A 19,603-nucleotide genomic window follows, 5' to 3' on the forward strand; every position below is an offset into this window, starting at 1 on the left:
GGCCTCTGTCTGGGGTGCAGGGGGCAGGGATGAGTGAGCTCATGACTTCCCCATTACTGGGTCTCAGCTTTTCCATCAGCAGTGGGTTGGACTCCAGAGCTAAGGAGAGGGCTGTCTGCCCCACTGGCACCTAAGAGTGAGGGGAGGTTAGGTGACAGGAGTGAGAGCTCCCAGGGCTGCTTTCTGAGCTCAGTCAGCAGAGGCATCCTCTGACCCATCTGTAGAGCCCCTGATGACCCCAGTGGCCAGGGGCTATAGGAGGACCCCAGCGGTCACGCAGCTCAGAGCGCAGGCTCCAGTCTTCAGTTTGGTGCTCTCTGGCAGTGACCTGCCTTTGTTAGGCTTCAAGGCACAAGCTGGGGAGCCTAGCCAGGTGGTGCCTTTCTGAGAGGCCGAAGGGAAGGTCCATTTCAGTCCAGCTGGGCAGAGGACGCCCTGAGGACAAGGCAGAAAGTGCATGACCAAGAGCTAGGATAGCTGGGTTGTGGAGCAGGTGTTTCTGTTGGCCCCCCGGGGACCTCAGAGAAGCTCCTTCCCCCCCCCCCACCCCGAGGTTCCATGTCCTCAGCTGTGAACTGGCCAGGAGGAGTCAGGAGGCTTGAAGTCCTCCAGGACTCCATGCAGGGTCAGGCACCTCACTCGTTCATGAATTTAATCATTCTTCACCTACTGTGTGCTGAGTACCTACTGTGAGCCAAGCATTGTGTTGTCTCTGGAGATGCAAAAATGATAAAGAAACCAGATAAAAAGGAGAAAGGGGTAGACAACAAGGGAGGGGGTCTGGTCGGGCATGTTTTATTTTTGTAGATACACGTTGCTCATCAGGCAACAAAAGCAGCCAACACACCAGATTCACAATGTCACAGATACCAGTGCTTAGGATGCAGCAAAGGTAAACAGTACAAAAGAAGTGGGTGGGTTTGCAGTTGATTTAGAGAGCAGGTGGCGGACAGAGAACGCCTGAGGCCTGCTGGGGCTGCGGGGTCCTGGGGCTCTGAGCAGAGCACAGCGAGCGGGCTGGTTCTGTCGTCGGGAGCAGGGAGAGAAATCCAGGCTTTGAGGAGAGACAGCATCCACAGCCTGTCCTTCCCTGGAAACATCTGGAAGTGTCCATGCCAAGTCTCAGTTATAACGTGACCCTCCTCAGCGTGGCTCTGCTAAGAGAGATCCTTTATGCTCAACGTAACAGTGGATGTGCTCCTAACCTCTGAGTGGGATGTGCTGTGTAGATGATAGTGTCCAACAAAGCCTGGTTAGGTCCAGGCTCTACACCCCTCCTGTGCTAGCCTGGTCAAATCACAGGCCTTTCCTGAGCCTCTACTTGCTCGAGCATAAAAGGAGATTGCTTCGTGATCACCAAATAAATTCTGGCTTGGCAGGCCTGCCCCTGCCCTCCCCCTTTGCACCTTGAAAAGCCTGCATCCTTGGAAGCATGAGGGGTCTCCTGCATAAGAGGCTGCCTGTGTGTCCCTGAATACTCTCCAGATGACCCTTTCCTGGGAAATGAGCCCCCCATCTCCCAGAGGCCTGCCAGCCTCATCCAACTTGGAGACCCTCTTCTGGGCTTAGAGTGAGTGGGGAGTATGCAGGACCCCACCCCCACCATCAAAGAGCTCGAGGAGTTCAGCCTTCAAGACCCCTGGCCAGAAGTAGAGTTACTACTAGGCCAGGAGGGTCAGTCATGTATGGGCGGGGTATGCATAGGGCAGACATGAGCCCGAGCTGGAGCAGGGGTCTGCTGAGCAGGGTCTGCAGGCCGTCAGACAGACGAGGAGGGCAGGCGGATGGTCCACACTGTGGCGTCCACTCACTGAGTCCTGGATGGCCAGGCAGTGTGAGGTGCCCTTTGACTGTCACCGAAAGTCTGTGTATGTTTGTGTGTGGGGGGTAGGGTGGGGGGATTCATTAACTCCAGTTGATGGATGAGCAAACCAATGCCTAGAAATCCATATCAGTGTTGCTTCGGCTGTTTCTGGGGAAGAGGTGTACTGCTGGGCAGAGGGGAGTGTCCAGGCTGTGCCCAGCTGTCATCTGGGCCTGGACTTTGGGGCGTGGTCAGGCTGCTGAAGCAGGAGAGCCCAGACTTTGGTGTGAGTCACAGCTCTGCTACCTTCGTAACCATGTGACCTTGTGTGTGCCAGGTCACCTTACCAAGCCTCAGTTTGTCATTGAGGACCCTTCTAGTTGAAAGAGAGAAAATCCAAATCCAACAGGCTTACACAGAAAAGGGGCTTTGTTCATTGGCTCATGGAACTGCAGAGTGTAGGGGTAACCTTAGGGGTCACCTCTGCTTTCCTCCTTGCTGGCTTTTGTGGGCCTTTGAGAGAGGCCCACTCCCTATAGGGTTCCTGGCTCTGTGCCTGGCCGACTGTGCGACAGACCTGCTTGGTGAGCAACATGCTGTTTATGTCTTGGGGGTGTTGACAGTACCCTGGGGGATGGAACAAGAAAAGAGGAAGTCACCACACAGTGCTGAGATAAGGGGCACTGCCAGGCCCATGGAAGCCCAGCTGGAGCACCAGAGTGCACGTCCGGACAGGTGCTCCAAAGGCTCCCTAGAAGAGGTGGCAGCTGAGCTACATTTTGAGGGCAAAGGAGTTGCCTAGAGAATGAGAAGTGAGGAGTGGGGCTCAGGTTGGCTTAGGGCCCATCCACAGTGGGGCTGACCTGGCTGTACCGGTTCCCAAAGCTCCTAGTGGGGCTCAGAGATCAGGAGGGGTGCCTGAGCAAGGGCGAGGGGATGGCTGAGCCTACATGCGCGTGACAGGTGGCCCAGCTTCAAGGCTGGGAGGACATGAAAGAATGAGCACTGTAGCTTTCCATATGGTGCCTCACTCCAGCCACACAACAGCCCCTGGAGTTTCCTCATCCCCACTTTGCAGAGAATGAAACAGGTACTGGAATAGGTCTTTTATAAATAAGTCAAGCATATTTCCCCACACACTTAGAATTTGGGACTCACCCATTGACTAGGCTCAGTTCCTCTGATCTGCCTTCTAGAGGCTACTGGGATGCCACCCTTGGCAGGAACGTATGGGGAAGTCACCATATTCAACACAGTTCTGTGTTGAAACACCTTCCTAGCAGACTAACCACCAAGACTCTGATCACACTGGCAGCCGGAAGCAAACACAGTAACTCTGAAACCTGATGCCTGCAAAACAGGGGTCATGTCATAGCCAGAGGCAGAGGTCCCGTGCAGAAGTGAGCGTGGGTGGCTCGTGAGCAGCCAGCGGTTCTGAGCTTTAAGTGACAAATTTTTAATCCACTTCCAAGCTGCCCCTAAACAGTGTGTTCGCACATTGCGGAGATCAGCTGGGGGGGAACAGGAAGACGGGTCAGATCCCAGCCCATTTGGTGCTGTAACCCCTTGGGGCAACCTCCCTTAACCTCAGTTTCCTCATCTATCAATGTGGGACAGGACTTCACAGGGTGTGGATTAAGTTACATATGCTCGAGCATGCCACATGCAGTGAAGCAGTGGCTTGATAAATGTCACTGATTACTATCCCCAAGTCAAATTCATGTTCTTGGTTTGATTATAACATTTTAAAAACTGTCATCTTTGCAACCCTGGGCTTGAGCCAAATTGGAAATTGTTTCCTTCAGATTCAAGTCCCCCAAGGACAGGTGCTGGCTCATTTGGTCCTGCATGCACCAGTAAGGCCTGTGGTTCAGGAAATGCACTTGGCAAGTTAAAACCAATTTTGAATTGGTCAAATTCTAAGTCAATTCAAGATGTTTATTTCTTAAACAATACAGTGAGGTAGTGATTTTTGAACAGGTAAAAACGAAGTGGACTTAACTGCAAGGATATAATTAGAGAGTGGGAAGAAGACAGAGGTAGGTGACACTGATACTTCAGAGTGGTGGAGGGGTCTTTAGGGGAATTTCTGGGGGAGGTGACATCTGAGCTGGACCTGGAGTGTGAGCAGGACCTGAGCAAGTGGAGAGAGTGGAGGAGATATTGGGTGGAAGCTGTTGGCTGAGTCCACACGGTGTGTTTAGGTAATGGCTGTCAGTAATGTGTGGCATGGGGTCTGGGAGGGTTGAGGGCCAGAGTCGAGGTCAAAAAGGAAGGCAGGTGGCACCAGAGCTGGAGTGCTGGACTCTCTCTGTGAACACAGAGGAGCCATCGGGGGTCTGAGCAGGGAGGCTGTAGTAACTAGTACTTTTTTGGTTGCAAGGGATAAAAATAAAGAAACAAACAGAACCCAGACTTACTAGCCAAAGGCTGAATTTATTGCCCTCTATTTCTGAAATGGACAGGGCTTCAGGTACAATTTGATTTGGGGCTTAAACTTTGTCTCCAGACACTGGTGTCTTTTTCTCTTCTTTCATGTCTCATGACTTCACTCCCAGGCAGCCTCTCTGTCCAGGATGGCTCCTGCTGCTCCAGGCTTACAATCCTCTTATAGCTAATGATCCCAGCAGAACTCCCAGGGCAGACTCCCAGTGGCCTATTTTGGGTCACATGCCCACCCCTGGGCCAATCACTTTGGCAAGGGGGCGGGATAGTCTGGAGTTAGGGGTGGAGTCAGGTGACAAACTGTATGAACTAAGAGTGGAGGAGGGGGATTCACCAAAGAAAATTGGGGTGCCTCACTCAAAGTGAGAATGGAGGCTGGGCAGGCAGAAACATCCACCAGTGTGATGTGATAAGACCTGCCAGGTGCAGTGCAAGGTGACTTGACATGCGTCATGCCTTCCTGTCAGCCTCATCAGGTAGGGTTTCTTATGATCCTGATTTTGCAGATAAGAAAACCAAGGCTTAAGGAGATGCAGTCACTTGCCCAAGGTCACACCATTAGCAAATGGCCTCAAACTCCAAAGCTGCTTGACCCCAAAGCCCAGGTTCTTCACCATCTGCCCCACTGCTTTACAGTAATCAGATGTGAGTTTGAAGAGGATGTCTTGGGGTGGAGGACTGACCAATAGGGGCGAGACTGGAGGCAGAGAATGAGGCCGGAGGCTGGTGCCATGTGTGTAGAGAGGAGGGGCCCTGGGACATACAGCTGTGGTACGCTACAGACCCTTGTTCTCAACCACTACCAGCTTCGCTGTTGTTTTCTTAGGTAGACAAATGCATTTGTTATCAAATCAGCAATACATATATACATATACACACACACACATATATATATACATATGCACACACACACACAAATATATATCCGCATATTAATTACTGTGCCTACTAGTTTCTGCTTGGGGTTATCTTAGTGGGAGGGTGTGAAGTGTGAAGCACTTGGGCCTGCAGGCTGGACTAATGCTCAGGGTATGGGGTGCCTCACTCAAAGTGGCATTTCCTGGGGAATTTCTGGAGGAAGTGGTCAAAGGGAGGTGACCACCCTCCTGGCTTAGGGCCAGGGTCCGGAGTCGGCTGGATGAGGAAACAGCCACTCCTCACTTCCTTTGCCGCCCTAAGACTTCCCAGGCAAACAGGCCCGCCTCCCTGATGCCCTCACAGCACGTCAGAGGGCATCCTGCCCACATCCTCATTGCACAAAGAAGAAACTGGACTCTGGCCTCTGTACACAAGTAATAGTAATAGCTGTTGTTTATGGAGCGTCCGTGTATGTTGGGCACTGTCGGGCCCTCTACACAGAGCATGTTATCCTCTTGTGTCTCATATTGTCACGGTGAGCTTCTCGGTGACATGCCATTCTCTGAGTGCCCACTGTGCATCAGCACAACTGTATTTAATTCTCACAGCAATCCCATCAGCTAGGAATATCCACCCTATTTTGCAGTTGGAGAAACTGAGGCAAGCCAAGTGACTTGTCCACATTCCTTGCCAATTGGAAAGTGGCAGCATCAGAACGGGGACCCAGAATTGAGCTTTCCTTTGGGATGTGGAGGGCTAACCAGTGTAGTGGGTAAGGTGGGTGGAGAGAGGCTCATGTGCTCCCACCCCAGCAGTTGCCTTCTCCCGGGCAGTCTCACTCGTGATGAATGTGCTATATGTGTTTCTGTTAGCTTTTGCTGTGTAACAAACCACCCAAAATGTAGTGGCTTACAACAGAGTGGTTTCTTATGGTGCATGACTGTGCAGGTTGGAAAACACTGGTCTCCCTGTGCTCACTCATTTGCTGCAACTCAGCTGGAGGGTCAGCTGGTCTGAAAGGTCCAAGATGGCCCCACTCATGTGGCATAGTTGGTACTGAGGTACCTCAGCTCCTCTACTCGTGCCCCAATCTCCCCAGCAGATAAGCCAGCTTCCGTCCATGACAATTTGAGGGCAGTTTTCCAAGAGCTTAAAAATGGAGCTGCCAGGCCTCTTGAGGCACAGCTTCGGAACTGGCCTACTGTGCAAAGAAAATCAGATGATCAAGGGGACAGGGAGAGGACAAGTTCCCTGTGGAGGGGCCTGTGTACCAGGATAGAGGGAATCCGTGGCCATATTTTACAACCGCAGAGTGTGTATCATTAGGATTTTGCTGGGTTCTTATTTTACAAAGTTTGGGGTGAGGGGAGCAGGTTCTAAAGCCAAAACAACCCTGGTAAAATTACTTTTGAAGACCCCTTCTGTTGCCCATTGTATAGAGTCCCTGGCTTGTGTACCCTGCCCTGCAGGGAGCTCCAGGCCCACGGAACCCTGAGCCGACCAGATGAGGGAACTGAGGCTTGCCCAGGTGTTCCAGCCTTTTCGGTGGGAGGGGGACCCCAAATCCCAGCTGGGAATGGAGGGTGGTCTAAACCAGCAGCTCCCCTTCAGCGTACTCTCTCTGTGTTCCCACTAAGCCTCTAGGGCACCACTGCCTAGGACAGAAGCCACCAGGCATGGAAGCTATTTAAATTTTAACTAGTTAAAGTTAAATAAAAAAATGTAAAACCTCGGTTCTCCATCCCCACTAACCACATTCTGAGTGCTCTGTAGTGCACCAACTATGCCTCAAGAGGCCTGGCAGCTCCATTTTTAAGCTCTTGGAAAACTGCCCTCAAATTGTCATGGACGGAAGCTGGCTTATCCGCTGGGGAGATTGAGGCACGAGGAGGGGAGCTGAGGTACCCCAGTAACAACTATGCCACACGAGTAGGGCCATCTTGGACCTTTCAGACCAGCTGACCCTCCAGCTGAGTTGCAGCAAATGAGTGAGCACAGGGAGACCAGTGTATCTGCCCAGGTTTTCCAACCTGCAGTCATGCACCATAAGAAACCACTTTGTTGTAAGCCACTACATTCTGAGACCACACAGCTAAGAAGTGGGGAGCCAGGAGTCAGCTGGCTTGAGCCCGAGTCACCCCCTTCACGCAGCCACCCACCTTCAGGGTCATCCAGGTCCCCTGAGCAGGCTGCTTGGACCTTAGGAGGGACTCGCCTCGTCTCAGTCACTGCCCTGGAGGGTCTGCGGGGCTGCTGGGGGCAGGCGGGCTGGTAACACATGGGGTCAGGGTGGGAGCCCCTCCCAAAGGCTTGACTCTGACCCACCCTGTCCTACATGCAGCCAGGACAAGGACATGTGCTGAGACGGAGCCCTAGGGCCTCACCCTCTGGAGCAAGGCCCTCGCTCCAACCTTGTCCTCCCCACGTCTAGCGAGGGGCCCCAGTGCACCCCCCAGTAAAAGGAGGGTGCCTCGTCATCACCAAACGCTGTAAGAAATTTCCCTAGACCACCCCCACACACACATGAAGGTTAGCTACTAAGAACCCACTTTAGATGAATGTAAAGTCTATGAATTTTATTCATTGCAGCAGCATCTATTCTGGTTTGAAAGATGTTAATGTATGAAACAGTACTTGTTTGGTCTACTAGCCCTGTTGGGTGTGCATAAGGGATGCAAGATCCCCTAAAAATAATTCAGGGGCTCCTGGCTTAGGAATCCCCAAAACCTCCAAGAGCAGCAATCTCTGAGCATGGAGGGGTGGGAGTGGAGATAGCAGGGGGCCACCTCATGGGATTTGCATGTGGCCAGCCCTTTGGATAGCCCCATGCGGGCCTTTGAGGTGGGAGGGGAATGAGGTACTCCCATCCCTGCACCCCTCCCCACTTCCAGCCTGCAGTTACCCTGCCTACCACCTGCTCTTGCTGGTTAGGTTCTGCGCTCTGCTGATCTGAGATGGCCCAGTGTATCTGCTATGCCCTCAAGGCTGTGGGCCCCAGACTGCCAAGCTGCGACCCTCTTTGCTGTGTGGGGACAGAACTTGACATGTTTATAATCCAGGGAACAGAGATGATTCAGACACCAATACCTGCCCTCCATGGCACTGTGTCTAGTGGGAGCTGGGACCAGGGTACAGCTGAGGTGTTTCCACAGCTCCTTCCCTCTCCCCCACCCCAGCTGAACCTCAGCACCTCAAGGGCAGCGATTGTGTGTGTCTGCTTCACAGCTCCTCCCTTGCACATTGTAGGCACTCAATACATATTTGCTGGGTGAATGAATGAGTGCTGTGGAAAGGCATGTGTCCTACCGCTGCCCTCTGGCTGTTGGCTGCATCTTCTCTCTGAGGGTCCCACAGACGTGTCGTGAACAGGGCATCCCCTGTGTGAGCTGTGTTCACAACTAGATCAGTACTTTTTCTCCTTTTGGAGTCCATGCATTTTTTTTTTATGGTGGATTCTTTAAGAGTTGTAAGAGTTATTTTGTAATAATTTCAATCTTCAAGAAAACTTATAAGAATAATACCAAAAAAAAAAAAATCTCCCATGTATCCTTCACTCAAGTTCATCATGAGAAACATTTCACCAGACTTTGCTCTCTCATTTTCTTCTCCTAGAATTGTTTGAGAGGTCATTGCAAACATGCAGTGTGATGAGTTTACTCTTGAATAGTACTTCAGCATGTATTTCTTAAGAGCAAGGACATTCCCTTATATAACCATGGTTCAATAGTTAAATTCAGGAAATTTAACACTGACACCATAGTAGGATCTAATATACAACTTATAGTTGCATTCCACCAGTTGTCTCAATAATGCCCTTTATGTCAAGTTTTTATCCCAATCTAGGATTTTGCTTTGCATTTAGTCATCATGTGTTTTCTTAAAGCTTTGTCAAGGTATAATTTATCTACCATAAAACTCACTCATTTTAAGTGTATAATTTCATGATTATTAGTATATCACCACAATTTTAAATTATTTCTACCATCCTGAAAAAGAAAACAAGCACTATTTTCTGTTACCCCTAGCCTCCAACAACCACTTATCTACTTTCTGTCTAGAGACTTGCCTTCCTGAGCGTTTCATATAAATGGAATTGCATAGTATATAATATTTTGTGTCTTGCTTCTGTCACTTAGCATGATGCTTTCAAGGTTCACCCCTGTTGCAGTGTGTCAGTACTTCATTCCTTTTTATTGCTGAATAATATTCCTTTGTGTGGATATGCCACATGTTGTTTATCTGTTGTCCCCAGTTGATGGACATTTTGGCTATTATCAACAATACTGCTATGGATACTCACAAGTTTTTATGTAGACACATGTTTTCATTTCCCTTGAATAGCTACCTAGGTAAGGAATTGCAGTCATATAGTAACTCTGTGTTTAACTTTTTAAGAAATACCCAACTGTGTTCCACAGCAGCTGCACTATTTTACACTCCCATGAGCAATGTATGAGGACTCCAATTTCTCTATATCCTCATCAACACTTGTTATTGTCTGTCTTTTGATTATAGCCATCTGAGTGGGTGTGAGGTGGTGCCTCACTGTGGTTTGAGTTTGCATTTCCTTGATAGCTGGCTAGTGATGTTGAGCATATGAATGCTTGTTGGCCATTCATATATCTCCTTTGGTGAAATATCTATTTAAACCTTGTGCCCGTTTTTTAATTGTATTGTTTTCTTATTATCGAGTCACAGAGTCCTTTTTATATTCTAAATGTAAATCTCTTTTTGGTTATATGATTTGAAAATATTTTCTCCCAATCTGTGACTTACCTTTTCATCTTGATAGTCCCTTTTGAAGTGCAGGAGTTTTGAATTTTGATGAAGTCCAATATATCAATTTTTCCTTTTATGGCTTGTGCAGTTGGTGTCAAAGCTAAGAAATCATTGCCTAACACAAAGTCACAAAGATTTACTCCTATGTTTTCTTCTAAGAATTTTATAGTTTTAACTCTTATATTTAGGTCTTTGATGACTGAGTTAACTTTTATGTGTGATGGAAAATAGGGGTCCCAATTCATCCTTTTGCAAGTGGATAGCCACTTGTCCCAGTGATATTTGATGAAGAAACTCTTTTTTTTTTTTCTGATGTATTATCTTGGCACCTTTGTCCATTTGACCAATAGACAATTTTAAAAATATTATTTTCATGAAGATGACAACCTTTCCCACTTTCACAAAAAATATGTTCCGATTACCTGGATGACTCTCTAAAAACAGTTCTGCTGCCTGATTTCTGTGGCTGCCTTTCCTATTGTTTATGAATATGTGGTTATCGAGGTATAGCATCATTTAACTTTGGATGCAGTGGCTTTTAAAGTGGGATCTGATGAATCTTACAGACTGTATTCCTAGGGATCCACCAGATCTTAAGTTTGAGAAACATTAATGTATAGCCATTTCTCAGATAGGAAAGTAGAGGCCCAAATAGGGAAACTGATATGTCCAAAGCCATGCACCTGTGAGTACCACAAGCCAGCACAGAGGCAGCGTGGGGTAATGATAGCCAGTTAGGAAGTCACCCCCCAGAGCCTTGGTTTTCTCATCTGTAAAATGGAGGGAGCACCATCCATCTCGAAGAATTGCCAGGAGTTGAGATAGTGTGGGCAAAGAGCCCAGCACAATGCCTGCCTGACACAGAGTGAGTAGTGGAGGTTGTGTTACTACATTCCTGGGGCTGTGCCCACCACCTGGCTCTCCATCTGGGCTCTCCCCTCCTCCACAGCACCTGCTCTCCCCAGCAGAGTAGCCCCTGAGGGCTGATTCCTGGCTCCAGCCTCACACACCTCACCTGCCCCATTGCTCACCTATTTATTGTGCACAGGTCTGTGGCAGACCGTGGGCTGGTGCTGGCAAAGCAGAGGTGACTCCAACACCATCCTTGCGCTGAGGGACTTTGGGGAAGTTAATAGACCGATTAGCTGATGGTTCCAGAACTGTGTGGCCATTTTTATTTTTATTATTAATTGCTAACACTGAATTTCTGCTATGTGCCTAGCCCTGTTTTAAGCATTGTCTCAGGGTATACAGGGCACTGTGAGAGCCAAGATGTCCAGAGGTGGTGACATTTTTGCAGCTGGATGTAAAGGGTGGGTTTGGACTTCAGCTAACAGACAAAGGGACATGCACGTTGTGGGAATTTTTGCTCATTTGATGGGTGAAAATGGTATCTCATCATTATGATTTGCGCATCTTTATAAGTAAGGTTGTGCATGTTTTGTAGGCCATTTTTATGGGCCATTTGTATGTTTTTCCTTTGAACTACCTAGTAAAATCAGATATTTTTCTTTGGAGTTCATTTGTTTTTCGTACTGTTTTGCAAGAACTCTTTACATATTGAGGAAACCATGGGAATAGTATGTGCAAATACTCTCATGAAACGGCACAGTGTGCTCAAAGGGCACGAGTACAGCTTGACTTTGGGGGAAGCAGTGAAGAGGGAGCCAGGTCGGGGCAGACACCAGTTCCAAGAGCGTAGGCTTTATCCTCCAGGTCTCGGGGAGCCATGAGCAGGGAAGGGATGTGATTGAAAAATTGCTTTATATAAGGGACAATCATGGACAGAAGGAAGAGCTAGATAGGTAAATTGAGGCCAGAAAATGCAGAACCTTGAATGTTCAGCTGATGAGCGGCCACTTGGATTGGTGGGCAACAGGGAGCCCCAGAAGCTTCTGGGTGATGCCTGATAGTGGGATGGGAGTGAACCGAGAGGCCATGAGGATGAGAGCTGCCTGTGGAAAGGATGGGACGGGATGGGGGCCGAGGCTGGTCTCTGGATGGGTCAATGGCTGCTTTCCAGGATGAGTCTGGTCCCACTGACATCTCACCTCCACGTGGGTGCCCAGTGCTGTGTCTTCTGTCCCAGCTCCATAAGACTGGCCTCTAATCCTGACAGATGGGACCATTGCCACAGATAACCTGGAGAGGAAATGTGAACCAAGAGTTTCCGGGTGGGGCACTGTGAGTGGGAGAAAGAAAAAGGAACAGCATATTGGCAAGTCAGGAGGGATCTTAGAAGTTATGCAAGCCAGTGTCTCCAAGGCAGCAGACCTTTGGCCTCTGCTCCCACAAATCCAAGGTTGGGAGCCCCCTACCTCCCCTGCTGCCTTTCCATATCTGATTGGCTCTCTCAGTGAAAAGGTTCTCAGGCTGGTCTGGAGTCAGGGGTATAAGGAGCCTTGGCACTCATCTTACCTCGTGCTTCCTACCCACTAGATAGAGAGGATCCTGAGGCTCAGCAGGAAGATGATCCCCCCGTCAGGTCACACGTGGAGTTATCCCCAGCTCATGTCAGAGCAGGCCCCGGAAACCAGACTTCCCAACTCTATGTCCAGTTTCAGAAAAACAAACAAAACAGTAGTTCATGCATATAATGCAAAAAAACAGTTACTTTTTTTTAATACCTGTAAAAAAGATTTAATTGGCCCATGAGACTGTACTTATGCTCAGATAACCCCTGGTGACTTTAAAAAAATGAACTAATCCTCAGAAAAGTGTAAAATGAAAGGTTAAAGCTCCTCACCTACCCATTCCACATAGCTCATCATTCTCCCAAAAGGTAGCCACCAATAATAGTTTGTTTTGGTATGTGTGTATACTGTGGGGGGGAAATTCGGACATTCCATGTATGTATAACCTTTTAAAATATACACAAAAGGGATCATAACATACATGGTCTTCTTGCCCTTTCCTTGTCCACTAGAAATGTGTCTAGTGGAGATCTGTCTGTCTCAGGACAAAGTCCAGTGTGCTGGTGTGTCTTCATACAGTCCCTCCCTGTTGGACACCAGAGGTGTTTTCCTTTGTTTGCTTACTCTTACCCAGAATGCCGTGTTGACTGTCCTCGGATTGTATAGTTTTGCCTTGAGAAAAGTTGTACCATCTTACAACTCACTTGACAGTGTTTTTGAATGCATTCATTTCTTCCCACCTTCAACAGCAAAAGTATTATCAAACTTGTTCATTTTTTCGCAAGTTGGTAGATTTTTTTAAATGGCAAGGATGTTGTATTTTGATTTGCATTTCTTTAATATGCATTTAATTACAAGGGAGATTGGATATATTTCTATGAACTGCTTGTTCCTATCTTTTGCTCCTTTTTCTAATTGGCTAGTCATCTTTTCCCTAACAATTTGCAAGAGCTCCTATGTATCAGGGAAATTACCTTTCAGTTCATTTTCCTCAATTTTTGTCATATGTGCTGCAGACTTTTTCTTAAGTTTACCATTTGTTTTTTTTTACTTCGTGGTATTTTAAAATTTCATTTTGAAGTTTTCATTTTTATATAGTTAATCAATATTTTCCTTCATGGCTTCCAGAAATAAAAATATGTATACGGCTCATTTTATATAACCTTTTCACACATTATCGTGGTTGATCCTCACAGCAGCCTTTGAAGGGAGGCAGGGTGGATTTTCTTTTTTTCTTTTTTTTTTTTTTACCATCAGTTCAGTTTTACAATGAATGCAAACGAGGTTGAGAAAGGTAGTGGGACTTGCCCAGGCTGAACAGATTCTCCCTCTTCTCACTTCCCTCACCTGCCTTCCACCAACCAAGTAACTCACTCCTAGCACTGATAACAAAGGATGTGGCTTCTGTAGTAGAGCATTTTGGATTATTAAAACTATAAGCATCTTTTCTTCCTCTAAGTGCTCTATTAAAATATTTTTGAAATTATAAATTCATAGTTCTCAAAAACAAAACCTCCCACAATACGGAAGAGAGAAACACGGGGTTTGGGGTGGGGGCTCATGCTTTGCACAAAAAGCCCCCCCCCCCCCCCAGTGACTCCAGTCCTGTTAGCTGTGAGCATCAATAAGGTGCCATGGGCTCACTCTTGCCACAAGGTGAGGAAGACCTGCCAGTAGCTGAAGCATTCCTTATTCGTTTCGTTTGTCACCAGTGCCTTGTATATTCCAGGAACACCTCAGGAGCTTGATAAATGCTTCAAGACAGGAGATCCAGGTGGTCACACAATCCACTTAGACTTCTGCAGCCTCATAGGCCTGTGTTCAAATCTCAACCGGCTACTTAGCAGCTGTGTGAGTGTGGGCAGGTGACTTACCCTCTATGTGCCGCAGTGTCGTTGTCTATAAAATTGGGATAATACTTTCTACTTCAAGTAAATTAAATAAGCCTCATAAAGTGCTGAACAAAACGTCCACCTCTCATCTCTGATCTGTCATTCCTTGCTGGCTCCACTGTCCACTCCCACCTGACCCCAATGTCCAGAGTCATGAGATATCAGAGCAGAAAATGGAGCTCCCTTCCTCCCAAAAGCTCAGTGAGAGGGGAAATACTTTGCCCAAGGTCACACAGTCTTCCGTGTCAGGGCCAGCAGTTACTCCAGTCTCCTGACTCATTACATCACTCGCCCAGCTTCCTCTCCGCGGGACCACTGCAGCCGCGTTCCTCTGACCGCCTGTCTGTTCCCTTCTGGCCACCAGGGGGCGCTTGCTAAACACAGCCCAGATCACTGACTCTCTTGCTCCGACCCGGTGCGCGGCTCCCTGCTGCATCCGAAAGGAAGCCGCCTGGTTTCCGTCTGGTCCTCTCGGCTGTCAGACCCCGCCTCCTCTCCCCTACACTCCGGACTACGCATATTCCCTTCCCCGTTTTTTCCTGAGGTACACTCCTTCTGGAGCACCCTCCCCTTCCTGCCCCTTCCAGGCCCAGCCTCTCCCGTCTCCGATCTCCGCCACTTCTTCCCCACGGTTTGGGGCTCTAAGGCTGTGCTGCCCCATTCTCTATGACAGTTGCCAGGCCACTGAGGCCCATCCCAAGCATTCGGTTGGTGCTGAGTCAATGTGTGCTGCGGGATGAGGGGTGCCGCGGGCAGGCCCGGATCCTCCTCCCAAAACTGTAAGGAACGCGTGTCCTGCAGGGGACTTAGAGAGGCGTGGTTCCAGAGGGGCGCGCGCAGCCCTGGAACGCTGTGCGACTCGGGGCCAATGGCTGCCCACTCTGAGCCCCATTCTTCTCATCTGTGAACTGGAGAGGCTTAGGGGAAGGAGGCTGGGCATTGCCGGCGGGGGCTGCGGTTCTCGGTGGGAGGGGCCAGGGGACTTGGCCTGAGGCTGCATTTACTAGGTGTTTATTTAGGTGTCTTGGGGAGTCTAAGGGACGTGCTGGGGCCAGAGTGCCTGCTCCAAAGCGCCTGGGTTGTACGTACCCGGCATCCGGGGCCCACCGCTCCACGCTCCCTCAACACACCGAGACGCGGGTGACGCCCGCGGCTAGAGCACCGGCGTCCCCCTCCTCCAACTTTCGAAGGGGGGAAACTGAGGCGGGGCGCGGAGAGGCCACAGCCAAGGTCACGGCGCGCGGGTGGCGGAGCCGCCAGGCGGGCCGGGCGCGGGCTCCAGATCCTGGGTGCGGGCTCCGGCTCCGGAGCGTCCCTGCTCTTCCACCCCGCGCTTGGCCAGCCTCGGAGACACCGCAAGCTCGGCAGCTGCAGGCGGACCCGCGAGGTAGGAGGTGGGCCGGCGAGGCATTGGCGCGGCGGCGGCTGGTGCGATGCGGGACCCGCGAGGGCTGCGGCCCGAGATCCCCTCAGCCGAGAGCCTGCAACTCCGCCCCCGAGGCCGCGGCTGCACCGACGCGCGGGCGGCTCTCGGGAACCTCGGAGGGGGAGGGGGATCGCGGGCGGCTTTGCAGAGCCGGGCCCCGGAGGAGGTTACGAGGCCACAGTCGTGGGGACGACACAAGTGGCGCGGGGTTGTGGGGCTGGGGACTAGAGGCCGCCAGGCTCTCGGATATGGGGAACCGGCCTACGGAGGCCTGGGCGCGCCGACGCCGGTCTCTCTGAGCTGGGGCTCTGCGAGTGTCGCTCTGCGGTGAGGTTGCAGGAGATTTAGCCTCCTCCGCTATGCGAAACCTTGCGAACGCTGAAGGCGCAGTCTTGATGGGAGGAGGCCTCAGGGTGCTCCATCTCTGCGTCTATGCAGTTGGTTGCCTCCCTGGGGCGGGGAACGTGAATCCAGGCCCGAAGGGTCGCGGGACAAAGCAGCCCTTCCTCCCCGCACTCCCTCCCTGCTCCCGCCTCCCCGCGGAGAAGTCCCGCTGCCAAGTCCGGGGTGGGGATCCTGCGGGCGGGGGACCAAGGCATCTCAGGAATTCGCTGGGAGGCAGATAGACGCTGTAGAGACGGAGTGTCGAGCTTCGGCCGTGCTGGAGGGACAGGATCCGAATCCTACCATACCCCTGACCCCCTTCGTGACCTTGGGCAGTCCTTCTTACTAACACGTGGCCAAGAAGCTGGTTCTTAGTCCTGGTCGGACCGTCCTACAGGTCAGACCCCCAGGCAGCCGGAGTCGGTTTAGGCAACCGTGCTGGAAGCTGGAATAACCACAGCAATCTCCTGACCCTGTCCCAAGTGGGACAGGAAGCAGCAGGAGGCAGAGAAGTGATGGGGCTGTTTTAGGGGTCAGGACTGTCTCACCTGCTAGCCTGAGCTGGGACCCTTGTGGGCCAGGGGCTTACAGTATGGGAAACCCCTGCCATGCCCAGAACAGGCTGCTCTTGGGCTGTGAGGGGGCAGGGACCTTTGGCAGAGGTGAGTCAAGGCTGTCTTCCCCCCCACCCAGTCACGGGGGTAGTCCCCTCCCTTGTCTGACAGGCAGTTGCCACTTTAAACTGCCAAGCTCTCAGCTGTCACAGCTGATCTGTTCCTGAAACAAATGGAGCAGAAAGACAACAGTGGGTGTCCCCTCCCCTGGTCTGTCCACGAGATGACGCTCCGCTCTGCCTGGTCAGCTTTGTGCGTTTTGCTCTGGTCGTTCTCCACATCCTCCATAACTGGTAGGGGCTGGGTACTCATTCTAGACTAGGAGTCTGCTTGTGCCCTCTGAGGAGTCACTGCTCCACTCTTGTCAGTCCCCACCACAGAATGCACATGCCACCCTGTGAAGCCCCCTCAGAGCAGGCCTCGCCCTCTGGGCACCCTCCCCTGCCCCCAACATTATACCTGGCTCCTCACTTTGGCGGTTCAGAGGTAAGCCTCTGAACTTACTTATGGCCAGAGCCCAGCAGTTGAGTTCAGAAGAAGAGAAGAGAAACAGCCCCAGGACCTGTCAGCACTGGAGGGAGCATCCTGGGGTCTATTCCCTGTTAGAGATGGGGAAACAGGCTTGAGAGAGGCAGGGACAAGTGCAAAGTCACACAGCATCATACTGTTTGTTCCCAGTTCTCCAGCAATCCAGCCATCCCTGGGGAGCCCCTGTCTAGGGAACACTCAGAAGACTCAGTGTTCCCCACAGAGGTCCCTGCAGTGGAGGGACAAGGAAGAGGGCTGGTGCCCTCCTCTGTGGGGGACTTTGGCTCCTGCACAGTTTGCGAACATTAAGTAATTTGGGATCTCATGACCAGAGTTGCCACCCTCTCTCAAGGGTGCTCAAAGGGCCCATCGCTGCCTGCCCTTCCAGCCACTGCTCTAACAAGCCTACCCTTCCCTGCCCTGCTGGCCCAACCACCCTCATGGTGTTAGTCATGCCCTTCCCCATTGTGTAGAGGACAGTGCCAAGCCTAAACCAGAACGGGGAACCACTGAGTCCTTAGCTTTCCTCCACACCAGTGTCCTAATTCTTGGGGTGAGGGGTAAGCTAAGCACCTAGGCATCCCTAGCCAAGAAGACCACGCCGTCCTCTGTTCTTGTGCTAAGCACCCCTTCTCCAGGGTGTGCAAGTTGAGCTGAAGACTAACTGGTCAGGGAGGCTGTGCATCTGGAGGGTTGAGCAGATGTCTCATCACACCACACTGGTCCTTCGTAATTAGGGGGTAGGGAGTGGGGTTGCTTGCTCCTATCAGGAGGTGTTTCTTGCATGAAAGAGGCTGGGTGAAGGCCTAGCCTGTTGGTGAGCTCCGTGTGTACTGGGGTCCCTCACACCACCATTGCTCAGACATGGTGTGCACTGCCACGCTGAAGTGTGACTCACACCTGCTTCAGGGAGCAGCGTCTCTAGTGCCCACAGCCTGCCCGCTGCGCCCAGCCTTACCCTGTGTTGGCACCTGCAGAAATGCACACCCCATCTTGCCACTTGGGAACCGCTTTCTTCCTCATCACTTTCATCCTGCACCATCCTGGTACCACTGTCACTGGACAGAGGAGCAGTGTACAGGAGCCCAGGTAGGACTGACATTACACCCCTGGCGAGAGGCCAGTCTTAAAATCCCCGCCCTGGGCCACAGTGGAGCTACAATGGCAACTGCCAACTTGGAAAAGAAGGATGCAGGCAGCCAAGTTCCCAGTGACTCTTTGAAGAACTGTGTGTACTGTGTTTCCCGAAAATAAGACCCAGCTGGACCATTAGCTCTAATGTGTCTTTTGGAGCAAAAATTAATATAAGACCTGATCTTATTTTAATATAAGACCGGGTATAATATAATATAATATAATACCCGGTCTTATATTAATTTTTGCTCCAAAAGATGCATTAGAGCTGATGGTCCGGCTAGGTCTTATTTTCGGGGAAACACAGTATGTGGTCTTCTGATTCAACACGTTCGCAATTCAAGCCAGCAAACATTTTTTTAAGCATGTGCTCCTCTATGCCAGACTCTGTTGTGGATGGCTGTCACATATATTATCCCATTTCAGCTGCAAAACCACAAGCCCATCCATGAATGTGTGTGAAGCTTCTAGAAGCATAATATTAAAACAATGATGTCAACCCCACAGGCCAGCAGTGCAGTCCCTCACCAACCACTGTTGATCAGCCCTTTCAGAGCCACACAGGAGAGTGTCCAGACACCCTCAGGGGGCGATTCCTCTGAAAGGAGTGCTCAGACCCAACTGAGCAGAGTCCAGACTGAGCCACATCCATCCATCAGTGTCTGCAGTGGGACTTGGAATACTGCACACGAGCTTGGGCCTCACAACCTCTTTGGAAGGCAATCCCAGGCTGTACTGTGTCCCATTGCACTGGGACGACACAGTCTCTGAGGGCAGCATGGTGGCTGAGGTACCTCCTCGTCCCTAGCACCAGGGGCTAATAGGAGTTTTTGTTTGTGCTCAACTGAGCTGAATCCAAGCCAGAAACGAGCAACCTTACAAGGCAGTGAGTTCCCTCTCTCACTGGCGGTCTGCAAACTGAGGCCGGGGTGAGGATTCCTGTATCTCAAGTCATTTTAGCTCCAAGATTCCCAGAGCTAAATGATTTTTTTAAAAATTATTGTCTGACGACTTGGTGAAAGCTATCAGGATGGTAATATAGGTTCTTACAAATGCTAAGTGTCAGGGTATTTTAATAAAACCGGTTGCCTGGGGGGTATTATGGGGACATTTCATTGTTCAGCGCATTCAGAGCCAAACTAGGACCAAGTTTTGAACTCAGCCAAGGGTCCTGAGGATTTGGTATGAAGTGAAACAGGAAGGAAGTTGAGTGTCTTGTGACAAGTCAATGAGCAGCTGCTGCAGTCACTGTCATCCATACCAACTTGGGAAACTTGGAGGTCCGAGAGCTGAACTCTGTCATTCAGCAAATTCCTTCCCCTCCC

General features: G+C 50.5%; 1 protein-coding gene across 22 annotated transcripts in view; it reads left to right on the forward strand.

Annotated features, from left to right (window-relative positions):
- The window catches only part of IQSEC1 (IQ motif and Sec7 domain ArfGEF 1), a 489,184-nt gene that overhangs the window by 368,425 nt on the left and 101,156 nt on the right, over positions 1-19,603 (forward strand). The window contains exon 1 of one of the 22 annotated variants that reach the window (XM_074334246.1): positions 14,592-14,736. The exons of 17 other annotated variants lie outside the window; for them this stretch is intronic. Coding sequence is in view for 2 of the 5 variants with exons in the window: in XM_074334171.1 (XP_074190272.1) it covers positions 14,859-14,971 (113 nt within the window). In the remaining 3 variants the exon portion in view is untranslated. Of the gene's footprint in view, positions 1-14,591; positions 14,737-14,759; positions 14,972-15,112; positions 15,580-19,603 lie in introns of those variants that run through there. 4 more of the 22 variants (XM_074334186.1, XM_074334171.1, XM_074334236.1 and 1 more) reach the window with 4 other exon arrangements.

This window comes from Rhinolophus sinicus, linkage group LG01 (genome assembly GCF_036562045.2).
Source record: "Rhinolophus sinicus isolate RSC01 linkage group LG01, ASM3656204v1, whole genome shotgun sequence".
Lineage (NCBI taxonomy): Eukaryota > Metazoa > Chordata > Mammalia > Chiroptera > Rhinolophidae > Rhinolophus > Rhinolophus sinicus.